Genomic DNA, 16,491 nt, shown 5'->3' on the forward strand with positions numbered 1-16,491 from the left:
CTCTCATCACCCAGAATCCTCCAGTGCCGTCCTGTATAATGTACCAGCAGTCACCTCTCCTCTCATCACCCAGAATCCTCCAGTGCCCTCCTGTATAATGTCCCAGCAGTCACCTCTCCCCTCATCACCCAGAATCCTCCAGTGCCGTCCTGTATAATGTCCCAGCAGTCACCTCTCCCCTCATCACTCAGAATCCTCCAGTGCCCTCCTGTATAATGTCCCAGCAGTCACCTCTCCCCTCATCACTCAGAATCCTCCAGTGCCGTCCTGTATAATGTCCCAGCAGTCACCTCTACGCTCATCACCCAGAATCCTCCAGTGCCGTCCTGTATAATGTCCCAGCAGTCACCTCTACGCTCATCACCCAGAATCCTCCAGTGCCCTCCTGTATAATGTCCCAGCAGTCACCTCTACGCTCATCACCCAGAATCCTCCAGTGCCGTCCTGTATAATGTACCAGCAGTCACCTCTCCGCTCATCACCCAGAATCCTCCAGTGTCGTCCTGTATAATGTCCCAGCAGTCACCTCTACGCTCATCACCCAGAATCCTCCAGTGCCGTCCTGTATAATGTACCAGCAGTCACCTCTCCTCTCATCACCCAGAATCCTCCAGTGCCGTCCTGTATAATGTCCCAGCATTCACCTCTCCTCTCATCACCCAGAATCCTCCAGTGCCGTCCTGTATAATGTACCAGCAGTCACCTCTCCTCTCATCACCCAGAATCCTCCAGTGCCCTCCTGTATAATGTCCCAGCAGTCACCCCTCCCCTCATCACTCAGAATCCTCCAGTGCCGTCCTGTATAATGTCCCAGCAGTCACCTCTCAGTTCATCACCCAGAATCCTCCTGTGCCGTCCTGTATAATGTCCCAGCAGTCACCTCTCCCCTCATCACCCAGAATCCTCCAGTGCCGTCCTGTATAATGTCCCAGCAGTCACCTCTCCGCTCATCACCCAGAATCCTCCAGTGCCGTCCTGTATAATGTCCCAGCAGTCACCTCTCCCCTCATCACCCAGAATCCTCCAGTGCCGTCCTGTATAATGTCCCAGCAGTCACCTCTCCGCTCATCACCCAGAATCCTCCAGTGCCGTCCTGTATAATGTCCCAGCAGTCACCTCTCCGCTCATCACCCAGAATCCTCCAGTGCCGTCCTGTATAATGTCCCAGCAGTCATCTCTCCCCTCATCACCCAGAATCCTCCAGTGCCGTCCTGTATAATGTCCCAGCAGTCACCTCTCCGCTCATCACCCAGAATCCTCCAGTGCCGTCCTGTATAATGTCCCAGCAGTCATCTCTCCCCTCATCACCCAGAATCCTCCAGTGCCGTCCTGTATAATGTCCCAGCAGTTACCTCTCAGCTCATCACTCAGAATCCTCCAGTGCCGTCCTGTATAATGTCCCAGCAGTCACCTCTCCGGTCATCACCCAGAATCCTCCAGTGCCGTCCTGTATAATGTCCCAGCAGTCACCTCTCCGCTCATCACCCAGAATCCTCCAGTGCCGTCCTGTATGTCCCAGCAGTCACCTCTCCCCTCATCACCCAGAATCCTCCAGTGCCGTCCTGTATAATGTCCCAGCAGTCACCTCTCCCCTCATCACCCAGAATCCTCCAGTGCCGTCCTGTATAATGTCCCAGCAGTCACCTCTCCGGTCATCACCCAGAATCCTCCAGTGCCGTCCTGTATAATGTCCCAGCAGTCACCTCTCCGCTCATCACCCAGAATCCTCCAGTGCCGTCCTGTATGTCCCAGCAGTCACCTCTCCCCTCATCACCCAGAATCCTCCAGTGCCGTCCTGTATAATGTCCCAGCAGTCACCTCTCCGCTCATCACCCAGAATCCTCCAGTGCCGTCCTGTATAATGTCCCAGCAGTCATCTCTCACCTCATCACCCAGAATCCTCCAGTGCCGTCCTGTATAATGTCCCAGCAGTCACCTCTCCGCTCATCACCCAGAATCCTCCAGTGCCGTCCTGTATAATGTCCCAGCATTCTCCTCTCCCCTCATCACCCAGAATCCTCCAGTGCCGTCCTGTATAATGTCCCAGCATTCTCCTCTCCCCTCATCACCCAGAATCCTCCAGTGCCATCCTGTAGAATGTCCCAGCATTCTCCTCTCCGCTCATCACCCAGAATCCTCCAGTGCCGTCCTGTATAATGTCCCAGCATTCTCCTCTCCGCTCATCACCCAGAATCCTCCAGTGCCGTCCTGTATAATGTCACAGCAGTCACCTCTCCGCTCATCACCCAGAATCCTCCAGTGCCGTCCTGTATAATGTCCCAGCATTCTCCTCTCCGCTCATCACCCAGAATCCTCCAGTGCCATCCTGTAGAATGTCCCAGCAGTCACCTCTCCGCTCATCACCCAGAATCCTCCAGTGCCGTCCTGTATAATGTCCCAGCATTCTCCTCTCCGCTCATCACCCAGAATCCTCCAGTGCCGTCCTGTATAATGTCCCAGCAGTCACCTCTCCACTCATCACCCAGAATCCTCCAGTGCCGTCCTGTAGAATGTCCCAGCAGTCACCTCTCCGCTCATCACCCAGAATCCTCCAGTGTCGTCCTGTATAATATCCCAGCAGTCACCTCTCCGCTCATCACCCAGAATCCTCCAGTGCCATCCTGTATAATGTCCCAGCAGTCACCTCTCCGCTCATCACCCAGAATCCTCCAGTACCGTCATGTATAATGTCCCAGCAGTCACCTCTCCGCGCATCACCCAGAATCCTCCAGTCCTGTATAATGTCCCAGCAGTCACCTCTCCTCTCATCACCCAGAATCCTCCAGTGCCGTCCTGTATAATGTCCCAGCAGTCACCTCTCCGCTCATCACCCAGAATCCTCCAGTGCCGTCCTTTATAATGTCCCAGCAGTCACCTCTCCTCTCATCACCCAGAATCCTCCAGTGTCGTCCTGTATAATATACCAGCAGTCACCTCTCCTCTCATCACCCAGAATCCTCCAGTGTCGTCCTGTATAATATCCCAGCAGTCACCTCTCCTCTCATCACCCAGAATCCTCCAGTGCCGTCCTGTATAATGTCCCAGCAGTCACCTCTCCGCTCATCACCCAGAATCCTCCAGTGCCGTCCTTTATAATGTCCCAGCAGTCACCTCTCCGCTCATCACCCAGAATCCTCCAGTGCCGTCCTGTATAATGTCCCAGCAGTCACCTCTCCGCTCATCACCCAGAATCCTCCAGTGCCGTCCTGTATAATGTCCCAGCAGTCACCTCTCCGCTCATCACCCAGAATCCTCCAGTCCTGTATAATGTCCCAGCAGTCACCTCTTCGCTCATCACCCAGAATCCTCCAGTCCTGTATAATGTCCCAGCAGTCACCTCTCCTCTCATCACCCAGAATCCTCCAGTGCCCTCCTGTATAATGTCCCAGCAGTCACCTCTCCGCTCATCACCCAGAATCCTCCAGTGCCGTCCTGTATAATGTCCCAGCAGTCACCTCTCCGCTCATCACCCAGAATCCTCCAGTCCTGTATAATGTCCCAGCAGTCACCTCTTCGCTCATCACCCAGAATCCTCCAGTCCTGTATAATGTCCCAGCAGTCACCTCTCCTCTCATCACCCAGAATCCTCCAGTGCCCTCCTGTATAATGTCCCAGCAGTCACCTCTCCGCTCATCACCCAGAATCCTCCAGTGCCGTCCTGTATAACGTCCCAGCAGTCACCTCTCCACTCATCACCCAGAATCCTCCAGTCCTGTATAATGTCCCAGCAGTCACCTCTCCGCTCATCACCCAGAATCCTCCAGTGCAGTCCTGTATAATGTCCCAGCAGTCACCGCTCCCCTCATCACCCAGAATCCTCCAGTGCCGTCCTGTATAATGTCCCAGCAGTCACCTCTCCGCTCATCACCCAGAATCCTCCAGTGCAGTCCTGTATAATGTCCCAGCAGTCACCTCTCCCCTCATCACCCAGAATCCTCCAGTGCCGTCCTGTATAATGTCCCAGCAGTCACCTCTCCGCTCATCACCCAGAATCCTCCAGTGCCGTCCTGTATAATGTCCCAGCAGTCACCTCTCCGCTCATCACCCAGAATCCTCCAGTGCCGTCCTGAATAATGTCCCAGCAGTCATCTCTCCCCTCATCACCCAGAATCCTCCAGTGCCGTCCTGTATAATGTCCCAGCAGTCACCTCTCCGCTCATCACCCAGAATCCTCCAGTGCCGTCCTGAATAATGTCCCAGCAGTCACCTCTCCGCTCATCACCCAGAATCCTCCAGTCCTCCTGTATAATGTCCCAGCAGTCACCTCTCCGCTCATCACCCAGAATCCTCCAGTGCTGTATAATGTCCCAGCAGTCACCTCTCCGCTCATCACCCAGAATCCTCCAGTCCTGTATAATGTCCCAGCAGTCACCTCTCCGCTCATCACCCAGAATCCTCCAATCCTGTATAATGTCCCAGCAGTCACCTCTCCGCTCATCACCCAGAATCCTCCAGTGCCGTCCTGTATAATGTCCCAGCAGTCACCTCTCCGCTCATCACCCAGAATCCTCCAGTGCCGTCCTGTATAATGTCCCAGCAGTCACCTCTCCGCTCATCACCCAGAATCCTCCAGTGCCGTCCTGTATAATGTCCCAGCAGTCACCTCTCCGCTCATCACCCAGAATCCTCCAGTGCCGTCCTGTATAATGTCCCAGCAGTCACCTCTCCGCTCATCACCCAGAATCCTCCAGTGCCGTCCTGTATAATGTCCCAGCAGTCACCTCTCCGCTCATCACCCAGAATCCTCCAGTCCTGTATAATGTCCCAGCAGTCACCTCTCCGCTCATCACCCAGAATCCTCCAGTCCTGTATAATGTCCCAAGTCACCTCTCCGCTCATCACCCAGAATCCTCCAGTGCCGTCCTGTATAATGTCCCAGCAGACACCTCTCCGCTCATCACCCAGAATCCTCCAGTCCTGTATAATGTCCCAGCAGTAACCTCTCCGCTCATAACCCAGAATCCTCCCGTCCTGTATAATGTCCCAGCAGTCACCTCTCCGTTCATCACCCAGAATCCTCCAGTGCCGTCCTGTATAATGTCCCAGCAGTCACCTCTCCGCTCATCACCCAGAATCCTCCAGTGCCGTCCTGTATAATGTCCCAGCAGTCACCTCTCCGCTCATCACCCAGAATCCTCCAGTGCCGTCCTGTATAATGTCCCAGCAGTCACCTCTCCGCTCATCACCCAGAATCCTCCAGTGTCGTCCTGTATAATGTCCCAGCAGTCACCTCTCCGCTCATCACCCAGAATCCTCCAGTGCCGTCCTGTATAATGTCCCAGTAGTCACCTCTCCGCTCATCACCCAGAATCCTCCAGTGTCGTCCTGTATAATGTCCCAGCAGTCACCTCTCCGCTCATCACCCAGAATCCTCCAGTCCTGTATAATGTCCCAGCAGTCACCTCTCCGCTCAGCAGCTCGATCATCTTGTTGCTGAGCTCCAGGATCTTCTTGTTCCTCTCATGTATCGGGGAGTGCGGGGGAGGCTCTGTGATGGGGCCCGGGCTCCGCCCTCCTGACTCCTGGAGATGGATGATGGGAGTCACACAGTCCCCCGGTGTCTTCCTCACTATGGTGTAATCCTGTGTATGGAGAGAGACACTTAGGGAGAAGAATTCCTTCCCGACCCCAGATCTGACAATCAGTAGAAATCCCGGGATCAATAACCGTCTCCAGTAATCTGGGGCCATAACCGGGAATATTATTACACTCCGGACAGACATCCCGGCCCCTCTACAGCTCTTATGGGGAATCCCCATGACAACTCCTCCGGGCAGAGAGCTCCACAGAATCCCTGCTCTTACAGTAAAGAATCCTTCTCTCCTATTCTGGATTTCCTCCTCCCGGTGTCGGACTCGTCACATCACACAATAAAGCTGATAGAAATGTAGAGGAGTTACCTCTCCGCTCAGCAGGGAGATGATCTCCAGGGCGCAGTGGAATAATCTCCTGGTGGTCTCATTCCTGTCCTCGTCCATCCTCGGGGGTCATTCAGGAGGAGGAGGGATGAGCACGGGATCAGCTGGAGGGATCTCGTCCTGCCGGCTAATAATGGAAAACAACAGCATACACATGCAAGAGGTGTCTGCTACACTGAGAGCAGAAGGACCTGTGGTGACGTCATGGTCATGTGATCAGAGGGAGGAGCTCAGGAGAGAAGTGTAATAATGATGACGTCACCACAGGTCCTTCACTTCTCAGAGCAGCAGACACTTCCTACTTTATAGGGAAACTACCTGAAGAGCCCCACACTGTCCGCATTTATAAGGGTATATGGTCTCCATCCTGTCATATCCTGCTCCCATCCTGCGCCCCCATCCTGTCATGTGCTGCTCCCATCCTGCGCCCCATCCTGTCATATCCTGCTCCCATCCTGCGCCCCCATCCTGTCATGCGCTGCTCCCATCCTGCGCCCCCATCCTGTCATGTGCTGCTCCCATCCTGCGCCCCCATCCTGTCATATCCTGCTCCCATCCTGCGCCCCCATTCTGTCATGCGCTGCTCCCATCCTGCGCCCCATTCTGTCATGTGCTGCTCCCATCCTGCGCCCCCATCCTGTCATGTGCCGCTCCCATCCTGTGCCCCCATCCTGTCATGCGCTGCTCCCATCCTGCGCCCCCATTCTGTCATGCGCTGCTCCCATCCTGCGCCCCCATCCTGTCATGTGCTGCTCCCATCCTGCGCCCCCATTCTGTCATGGGCTGCTCCCATCCTGTGCCCCCATCCTGTCATGCGCTGCTCCCATCCTGCGCCCCCATTCTGTCATGCGCTGCTCCCATCCTGCGCCCCCATTCTGTCATGCGCTGCTCCCATCCTGCGCCCCCATCCTGTCATGCGCTGCTCCCATCCTGCGCCCCCATTCTGTCATGCGCTGCTCCCATCCTGCGCCCCCATTCTGTCATGCGCTGCTCCCATCCTGCGCCCCCATTCTGTCATGTGCTGCTCCCATCCTGCGCCCCCATCCTGTCATGTGCTGCTCCCATCCTGCGCCCCCATTCTGTCATGGGCTGCTCCCATCCTGTGCCCCCATCCTGTCATGTGCTGCTCCCATCCTGCGCCCCCATTCTGTCATGTGCTGCTCCCATCCTGTGCCCCCATCCTGTCATGCGCTGCTCCCATCCTGCGCCCCCATTCTGTCATGCGCTGCTCCCATCCTGCGCCCCATTCTGTCATGTGCTGCTCCCATCCTGCGCCCCCATCCTGTCATGCGCTGCTCCCATCCTGCGCCCCCATTCTGTCATGTGCTGCTCCCATCCTGCGCCCCCATTCTGTCATGTGCTGCTCCCATCCTGCGCCCCCATTCTGTCATGGGCTGCTCCCATCCTGCGCCCCCATTCTGTTATGCGCTGCTCCCATCCTGCGCCCCCATCCTGTCATGCACTGCTCCCATCCTGCTCCCCCATCCTGTCATGTGCTGCTCCCATCCTGCGCCCCCATTCTGTCATGTGCTGCTCCCATCCTGCGCCCCCATCCTGTCATGTGCTGCTCCCATCCTGCGCCCCCATTCTGTCATGCGCTGCTCCCATCCTGCGCCCCCATCCTGTCATGCACTGCTCCCATCCTGCGCCCCCATCCTGTCATGCGCTGCTCCCATCCTGCACCCCCATTCTGTCATATCCTGCTCCCATCCTGCACCCCATCCTGTCATGTGCTGCTCCCATCCTGCGCCCCCATTCTGTCATGCGCTGCTCCCATCCTGCGCCCCCATCCTGTCATGCACTGCTCCCATCCTGCGCCCCCATTCTGTCATGTGCTGCTCCCATCCTGCGCCCCCATTCTGTCATGTGCTGCTCCCATCCTGCGCCCCCATTCTGTCATGAGCTGCTCCCATCCTGCGCCCCCATTCTGTCATGCGCTGCTCCCATCCTGCGCCCCCATTCTGTCATGTGCTGCTCCCATCCTGCGCCCCCATTCTGTCATGCGCTGCTCCCATCCTGCGCCCCCATCCTGTCGTGCTGCTCCCATCCTGCGCCCCCATTCTGTCATGTGCTGCTCCCATCCTGCGCCCCCATTCTGTCATGCGCTGCTCCCATCCTGCGCCCCCATCCTGTCATGTGCTGCTCTCATCCTGCGCCCCCATTCTGTCATGCGCTGCTCCCATCCTGCGCCCCCATCCTGTCATGTGCTGCTCCCATCCTGCGCCCCCATTCTGTCATGTGCTGCTCCCATCCTGCGCCCCCATTCTGTCATGCGCTGCTCCCATCCTGCGCCCCCATCCTGTCATGTGCTGCTCCCATCCTGCGCCCCCATCCTGTCATGCGCTGCTCCCATCCTGCACCCCCATCCTGTCATGCGCTGCTCCCATCCTGCGCCCCCATTCTGTCATGCGCTGCTCCCATCCTGCGCCCCCATTCTGTCATGCGCTGCTCCCATCCTGCGCCCCCATTCTGTCATGCGCTGCTCCCATCCTGCACCCCCATTCTGTCATATCCTGCTCCCATCCTGCGCCCCCATTCTGTCATGTGCTGCTCCCATCCTGCACCCCATCCTGTCATGTGCTGCTCCCATCCTGCGCCCCCATTCTGTCATGCGCTGCTCCCATCCTGCGCCCCCATCCTGTCATGCACTGCTCCCATCCTGCGCCCCCATCCTGTCATGCGCTGCTCCCATCCTGCGCCCCCATCCTGTCATGCGCTGCTCCCATCCTGCACCCCCATTCTGTCATATCCTGCTCCCATCCTGCGCCCCCATTCTGTCATGTGCTGCTCCCATCCTGCACCCCATCCTGTCATGTGCTGCTCCCATCCTGCGCCCCCATTCTGTCATGCGCTGCTCCCATCCTGCGCCCCCATCCTGTCATGCACTGCTCCCATCCTGCGCCCCCATTCTGTCATGTGCTGCTCCCATCCTGCGCCCCCATTCTGTCATGTGCTGCTCCCATCCTGCGCCCCCATTCTGTCATGCGCTGCTCCCATCCTGCGCCCCCATTCTGTCATGCGCTGCTCCCATCCTGCGCCCCCATTCTGTCATGTGCTGCTCCCATCCTGCGCCCCCATTCTGTCATGCGCTGCTCCCATCCTGCGCCCCCATTCTGTCATGTGCTGCTCCCATCCTGCGCCCCCATTCTGTCATGCGCTGCTCCCATCCTGCGCCCCCATTCTGTCATGTGCTGCTCCCATCCTGCGCCCCCATTCTGTCATGTGCTGCTCCCATCCTGCGCCCCCATTCTGTCATGCGCTGCTCCCATCCTGCGCCCCCATCCTGTCATGTGCTGCTCTCATCCTGCGCCCCCATTCTGTCATGCGCTGCTCCCATCCTGCGCCCCCATCCTGTCATGTGCTGCTCCCATCCTGCGCCCCCATTCTGTCATGTGCTGCTCCCATCCTGCGCCCCCATTCTGTCATGCGCTGCTCCCATCCTGCGCCCCCATCCTGTCATGTGCTGCTCCCATCCTGCGCCCCCATTCTGTCATGCGCTGCTCCCATCCTGCGCCCCCATCCTGTCATGCGCTGCTCCCATCCTGCGCCCCCATTCTGTCATGCGCTGCTCCCATCCTGCGCCCCCATTCTGTCATGCGCTGCTCCCATCCTGCACCCCCATTCTGTCATATCCTGCTCCCATCCTGCGCCCCCATTCTGTCATGTGCTGCTCCCATCCTGCGCCCCCATTCTGTCATGCGCTGCTCCCATCCTGCGCCCCCATTCTGTCATGTGCTGCTCCCATCCTGCGCCCCCATTCTGTCATGTGCTGCTCCCATCCTGCGCCCCCATTCTGTCATGTGCTGCTCCCATCCTGCGCCCCCATTCTGTCATGCGCTGCTCCCATCCTGCGCCCCCATCCTGTCATGTGCTGCTCCCATCCTGCGCCCCCATTCTGTCATATCCTGCTCCCATCCTGCGCCCCCATCCTGTCATGCGCTGCTCCCATCCTGCGCCCCCATCCTGTCATGTGCTGCTCCCATCCTGCACCCCCATTCTGTCATGCGCTGCTCCCATCCTGCGCCCCCATCCTGTCATGTGCTGCTCCCATCCTGCTCCCCCATTCTGTCATGTGCTGCTCCCATCCTGCACCCCCATCCTGTCATGCGCTGCTCCCATCCTGCGCCCCATTCTGTCATGTGCTGCTCCCATCCTGCTCCCCCATTCTGTCATATCCTGCTCCCATCCTGCGCCCCCATCCTGTCATGTGCTGTTCCCATCCTGCTCCCCCATTCTGTCATGTGCTGCTCCCATCCTGCTCCCCCATCCTGTCATGTGCTGTTCCCATCCTGCTCCCCCATCCTGTCATGTGCTGTTCCCATCCTGCGCCCCCATTCTGTCATGTGCTGCTCCCATCCTGCGCCCCCATCCTGTCATGTGCTGCTCCCATCCTGCGCCCCATTCTGTCATATCCTGCTCCCATCCTGCGCCCCCATCCTGTCATGTGCTGTTCCCATCCTGCTCCCCCATTCTGTCATGTGCTGCTCCCATCCTGCGCCCCCATCCTGTCATGTGCTGTTCCCATCCTGCTCCCCCATTCTGTCATGTGCTGTTCCCATCCTGCTCCCCCATCCTGTCATGTGCTGTTCCCATCCTGCGCCCCCATTCTGTCATGTGCTGCTCCCATCCTGCGCCCCCATCCTGTCATGTGCTGCTCCCATCCTGCTCCCCCATTCTGTCATGTGCTGCTCCCATCCTGCACCCCCATCCTGTCATGCGCTGCTCCCATCCTGCGCCCCATTCTGTCATGTGCTGCTCCCATCCTGCGCCCCCATTCTGTCATATCCTGCTCCCATCCTGCGCCCCCATCCTGTCATGTGCTGTTCCCATCCTGCTCCCCCATTCTGTCATGTGCTGCTCCCATCCTGCTCCCCCATCCTGTCATGTGCTGTTCCCATCCTGCTCCCCCATCCTGTCATGTGCTGTTCCCATCCTGCGCCCCCATTCTGTCATGTGCTGCTCCCATCCTGCGCCCCCATCCTGTCATGTGCTGCTCCCATCCTGCGCCCCATTCTGTCATATCCTGCTCCCATCCTGCGCCCCCATCCTGTCATGTGCTGCTCCCATCCTGCGCCCCATTCTGTCATATCCTGCTCCCATCCTGCGCCCCCATTCTGTCATGTGCTGCTCCCATCCTGCGCCCCCATTCTGTCATGCGCTGCTCCCATCCTGCGCCCCCATTCTGTCATGCGCTGCTCCCATCCTGCGCCCCCATCCTGTCATGTGCTGCTCCCATCCTGCGCCCCCATTCTGTCATGTGCTGCTCCCATCCTGAGCCCCCATCCTGTCATGTGCTGCTCCCATCCTGCGCCCCATTCTGTCATGTGCTGCTCCCATCCTGCACCCCCATCCTGTCATGTGCTGCCCCCATCCTGCGCCCCCATTCTGTCATGCGCTGCTAGCATTCTGCGCCCCATTCTGTCATGCGCTGCTCCCATCCTGCGCCCCATTCTGTCATGTGCTGCTCCCATCCTGCATCCCATTCTGTCATGCGCTGCTCCCATCCTGCGCCCCATTCTGTCATGTGCTGCTTCCATCCTGCGCCCCCATCCTGTCATGGGCTGCTCCCATCCTGCGCCCCCATTCTGTCATGTGCTGCTCCCATCTTGCTCCCCCATCCTGTCATGTGCTGCTCCCATCCTGCGCCCCCATTCTGTCATGGGCTGCTCCCATCCTGCGCCCCATTCTGTCATGTGCTGCTCCCATCCTGCGCCCCATTCTGTCATGTGCTGCTCCCATCCTGCGCCCCATCCTGTCATGTGCTGCTACCATCCTGCTCCCCCATCCTGTCATGGGCTGCTCCCATCCTGCTCCCCCATTCTGTCATGTGCTGCTCCCATCCTGCGCCCCCATCCTGTCATGTGCTGCTCCCATCCTGCGCCCCATTCTGTCATGTGCTGCTCCCATCCTGCGCCCCATTCTGTCATGTGCTGCTCCCATCCTGCGCCCCATTCTGTCATGTGCTGCTCACATCCTGCGCCCCCATTCTGTCATGTGCTGCACCCATCCTGCGCCCCAATTCTGTCATGTGCTGCTCCCATCCTGCACCCCCATTCTGTCATGGGCTGCTCCCATCCTGAGCCCCCATTCTGTCATGTGCTGCTCCCATCCTGCGCTCCCATCCTGTCATGCGCTGCTCCCATCCTGCGCTCCCATCCTGTCATGCGCTGCTCCCATCCTGCGCCCCATTCTGTCATGTGCTGCTCCCATCCTGCACCCCCATCCTGTCATGTGCTGCTCCCATCCTGCGCCCCCATTCTGTCATGTGCTGCCCCCATCCTGCGCCCCCATTCTGTCATGTGCTGCCCCCATCCTGCGCCCTCATTCTGTCATGTGCTGCTCCCATCCTGCGCCCCCATTCTGTCATGTGCTGCTCCCATCCTATGGCCCATTCTGTCGTGCGCTGTTCCCATCCTGCGCTAAAATTCTGTCGTGTGCTGCTCCCATCCTGCGCACCCATTCTGTCATGTGCTGCTCCCATCCTGCACCCCATTCTGTCATGGGCTGCTCCCATCCTGCGCACCCATTCTGTCATGTGCTGCTCCCATCCTGCTCCCCCATTCTGTCATGTGCTGCTCCCATCCTATGGCCCATTCTGTCGTGCGCTGTTCCCATCCTGCGCTAAAATTCTGTCATGTGCTGCTCCCATCCTGCGCACCCATTCTGTCATGTGCTGCTCCCATCCTGCACCCCATTCTGTCATGGGCTGCTCCCATCCTGCGCACCCATTCTGTCATGTGCTGCTCCCATCCTGCGCCCCCATTTTGTCATGTGCTGCTCCCATCCTATGGCCCATTCTGTCGTGCGCTGTTCCCATCCTGCGCTAAAAGAAGTGAACGATCGGTAGCTGTCATGTCCATCAACTCCTTCAGCTGGGCCATCATCACCCGATTAGCTTCTTGCTGGACGGCGGTGGACTGTACCAGCGCTTTCACCATGTCCTCCATGCTCATGCTTCCAACGTGATGCCCGCGTTCTCCACCACAATGTGATAAAACACTCCGGGATCGCCTTTGCTGGGGTCAACGGCCACGTGCGTTCAGCATGAAACTCAGGCGCAGAGCTGGGATTCGGGTATAACACACTGGGTCAGGTTTATTAACGGTGAAAGCAATGCAAAAAGGAATTAAAACATAAAACAAATCCTTGCCTGTCCGACACTAACTAAACAATGTTCAACCTACCAACTGGCGGGCTTCTCCTGTCCAGCCAAACCACAGTTGCAGTGGGCACTGCTTTCACACACACAGACTCTCTGTGTTCCCAGGCTGCGACTCACACAACCACCTGGCATCCTTTTATATCCACCTCCCATTATTCATTAGTAAGCAGGTGCGATACTGACCAGACTAGGCCACATAGGAAAGGAATCTGGGCGAGATATACCTGCCCTCATCCACTATTCCCACGATTCTCACAGCATCTTAAAGCTTTACTGAGGGTCTCAACTGCTTCCTCCCTTAAGCCAAATGTGGCTCGGCTATGCGAGAGTAAGCGCTGCCAGATCTCTAGCAGCAAGAAGTAGGCAGAAAAAGCCATGTTCAAAACAGCTTATGTCCAATGTTCCATTCATGTTCAGAAAGTTAAATGTTAAAGAACTGTTAATACAGACATCTGAATAAGAATTACATTTCTCTAGTCAGCAACTATATGTGGTTTCTTCAGTCTTCTATATCTGCTGTATTATCATTTTCATTTTATTTATTACTGATTGATTGATTTATTTTTTCTTATGATTTTGTTAATTTATTTTTATATTTCAACACAAAATAAGATGAAAAAATAAAGACATTTGATAACATTGAAATGTTTTTTAAGAGCTTTTCTTGTGGAAAACCTGATGCAGCCCAGCCTCACCCAGATTCTACCTCCAGCGGCCCCAGGGTAAATTGAGTTTGAGACCCCTGTTCTAGACAGTTAGTCTGGCACCAATCCACAAAGTCAGAAACCACCCTTCTATATTTTTCCTCCCCCCGGTCCCCCACAATGCCCCCTACAGTCATTGAGTCATCTACGAGTTTTTGGAGGTGACAGAAATCGGATTTATACTGAAAGTCAGCTGTACACAATGTGAAGAGGAAGGGTGACTGCACTGCCCTGAGGGGCTCCCACACTGCTCCGTACACTGCCAGATACCACCTCCCCCATCCTTACAAACTGTAGCCTGACCATCAAGTAGTCGCTTATCCAGTTCACCATCCCCTCATCTACCGCCATATCAGTCAACTTGTTTTGTAGTAAGGGCGGCTGTAAGGTATTGAAAGCACTTTAGATGTAAAAGAACATGGCTCACACTGCAGTTCCCTTATTGTCCAAGAATGAATGTACTGTATGGAGCAGAGACACTATCGAGTCATCCACCCCCAATCTCTGCTGGTACGTAAACTGTAGGGGGTCAGTGTTGGCCCTCACCCTCGGGCACAAGTAGGCAAGTACTATTTTCTCCAACGACTTCATAGCATGCGATGTTAAGGCCACTGGACGATAGCCTTGTAAGGAAGTTGGAAAGGTGATCTTGGGGACCGGCACCAGGCAGGTGGTCTTCCACACCACTGGTATTCTCTGAGATTGTAGGCTCCTGTTAAACAGGAGTTGGAAGACAGTACACAGTTGGTTTGCACACACTCCAAGGACACGTGGACTGAGGCCATCAGGCCCAGCTGCTTTACCAATGACTAGTTTACGAAACTGTTTTCTCACATCGCTTGGGGAGACAGTGAAGGAGGGCAGTTTATCCCCCAATGTCAATGCTGCCGATCGTTCCTCAGCTCTATCCCTCATTCCTGATGACGCAGCACGTGTTGGTAAATCTGAAGAACGCGTTCATTTCATTAGCCATGGGCAAATCCATTTCCCCATGGTTCGGCCTTGCCTTAAACCCAGTTAATTGCTTAATGTTCTTTAGCCTTAAAATAATTAGGTCAGATTTGAGGTTATCTATGAGGAAGGATCTGATGGAGGCGATACTAGATCTCAGAACAAATTCATAGACTGCAAAAATGTTATTCAGCACGTTTTGTTGAAAAATGTTTTTTTCCCACTTACCGCAAAGTGTAAAATAAATTGTAAATATGCAATTTTTTTTATCTAAAGTTGTATTCCAATAAATATAGTTATGTTCTACCTAAAGATCTTGACTACTGTAATAATGATGAAAAGTCCAATGTTCCCATTTTACTACAGGAAATGTATCACTTAAACATGAGCAATGTATGAGGGAGTCAGAGTCTAAGAAACTGAGGAGTTGGAGGACCTGGAATCTCCTCCATTCTCCTCCCATCACCGCTCAGCAGTCTACACCAGAGCTGCCGGAATCTCCTCCATTCTCCTCCCGTCACCGCTGAGCCGTCTACACCGGAGCTGCCGGAATCTCCTCCAATCTCCTGTCGTCACCACCGAGCCGTCTACACCGGAGCCGCCGGAATCTCCTCCATTCTCCTCCCGTCACCGCCGAGCCGTCTACACTGGAGCCGCCGGAATCTCCTCCATTCTCCTCCCGTCACCGCCGAGCCGTCTACACCGGAGCCGCCGGAATCTCCTCCATTCTCCTCCCGTCACAGCCGAGTCGTCTACACCGGAGCCGCCGGAATTTCCTCCATTCTCCTCCCGTCACCGCCGAGCCATCTACACCGGAGCCGCCGGAATTTCCTCCATTCTTCTCCCGTCACCGCCGAGCCGTCTACACCGGAGCCGCCGGAATCTCCTCCATTCTCCTCCCGTCACCGCCGAGCCGCCTACACCGCCGGAATCTCCTCCATTCTCCTCCCGTCACCGCCGAGCGGTCTACACCGGAGCCGCCGGAATCTCCTCCATTCTCCTCCCGTCACCGCCGAGCGGTCTACACCGGAAACTCCTCCATTCTCCTCCCGTCACCGCTGAGCCATCTACACCGGAGCTGCCGGAATCTCCTCCAATCTCCCGTCACCGCCGAGCCGTCTACACCGGAGCCGCCGGAATCTCCTCCATTCTCCTCCCGTCACCGCCGAGCCGTCTACACCGGAATCTCCTCCATTCTCCTCCCGTAACCGCCGAGCCGTCTACACCGGAGCCGCCGGAATCTCCTCCATTCTCCTCCCGTCACCGCCGAGTCATCTACACCGGAGCCGCCGGAATTTCCTCCATTCTCCTCCCATCACCGCCGAGCCGTCTACACCGGAATTTCCTCCATTCTTCTCCCGTCACCGCCGAGCCGTCTACATAGGAGCCGCCGGAATCTCCTCCATTCTCCTCCCGTCACCGCCGAGGCGCCTACACCGCCGAGCCGCCGGAATCTCCTCCATTCTCCTCCCGTCACCGCCGAGCGCTCTACACCGGAGCCGCCGGAATCTCCTCCATTCTCCTCCCGTCACCGCCGAGCGGTCTACACCAGAAACTCCTCCATTCTCCTCCCGTCACCGCTGAGACATCTACACCGGAGCTGCCGGAATCTCCTCCAATCTCCTCCCGTCACCGCCGAGCCGTCTACACCGGAGCCGCCGGAATCTCCTCCAGTCACCTCCCGTCACCGCCGAGCCGTCTACACCGGAGCCGCCGGAATCTCCTCCATTCTCCTCCCGTCACCGCCGAGCCATCT

General features: G+C 56.7%; 1 protein-coding gene across 3 annotated transcripts in view; it reads right to left on the reverse strand.

Moving 5' to 3' along the window:
- LOC141073066 (uncharacterized) overlaps positions 1–6,152 on the reverse strand; it is a 296,352-nt gene extending 290,200 nt beyond the window's left edge. Inside the window, exons 1-2 of one of the 3 annotated variants that reach the window (XM_073560383.1) lie at positions 5,901–6,138; positions 5,403–5,582 (exon numbers count right to left, since the gene is read on the reverse strand). In XM_073560383.1, coding sequence (XP_073416484.1) covers positions 5,403–5,582; positions 5,901–5,978 — 258 coding nt within the window. In that variant the 5' untranslated portion in view covers positions 5,979–6,138. Of the gene's footprint in view, positions 1–5,402; positions 5,583–5,900 lie in introns of all 3 variants that reach the window. The other 2 variants (XM_073560385.1, XM_073560386.1) reach the window with 2 other exon arrangements.
- Positions 6,153–16,491: the final 10,339 nt, after the last annotated feature.

Source organism: Dendrobates tinctorius, unplaced genomic scaffold (genome assembly GCF_039654945.1).
Source record: "Dendrobates tinctorius isolate UK_male_01 unplaced genomic scaffold, ASM3965494v1 ptg000296l, whole genome shotgun sequence".
Classification (NCBI taxonomy): Eukaryota; Metazoa; Chordata; class Amphibia; order Anura; family Dendrobatidae; genus Dendrobates; species Dendrobates tinctorius.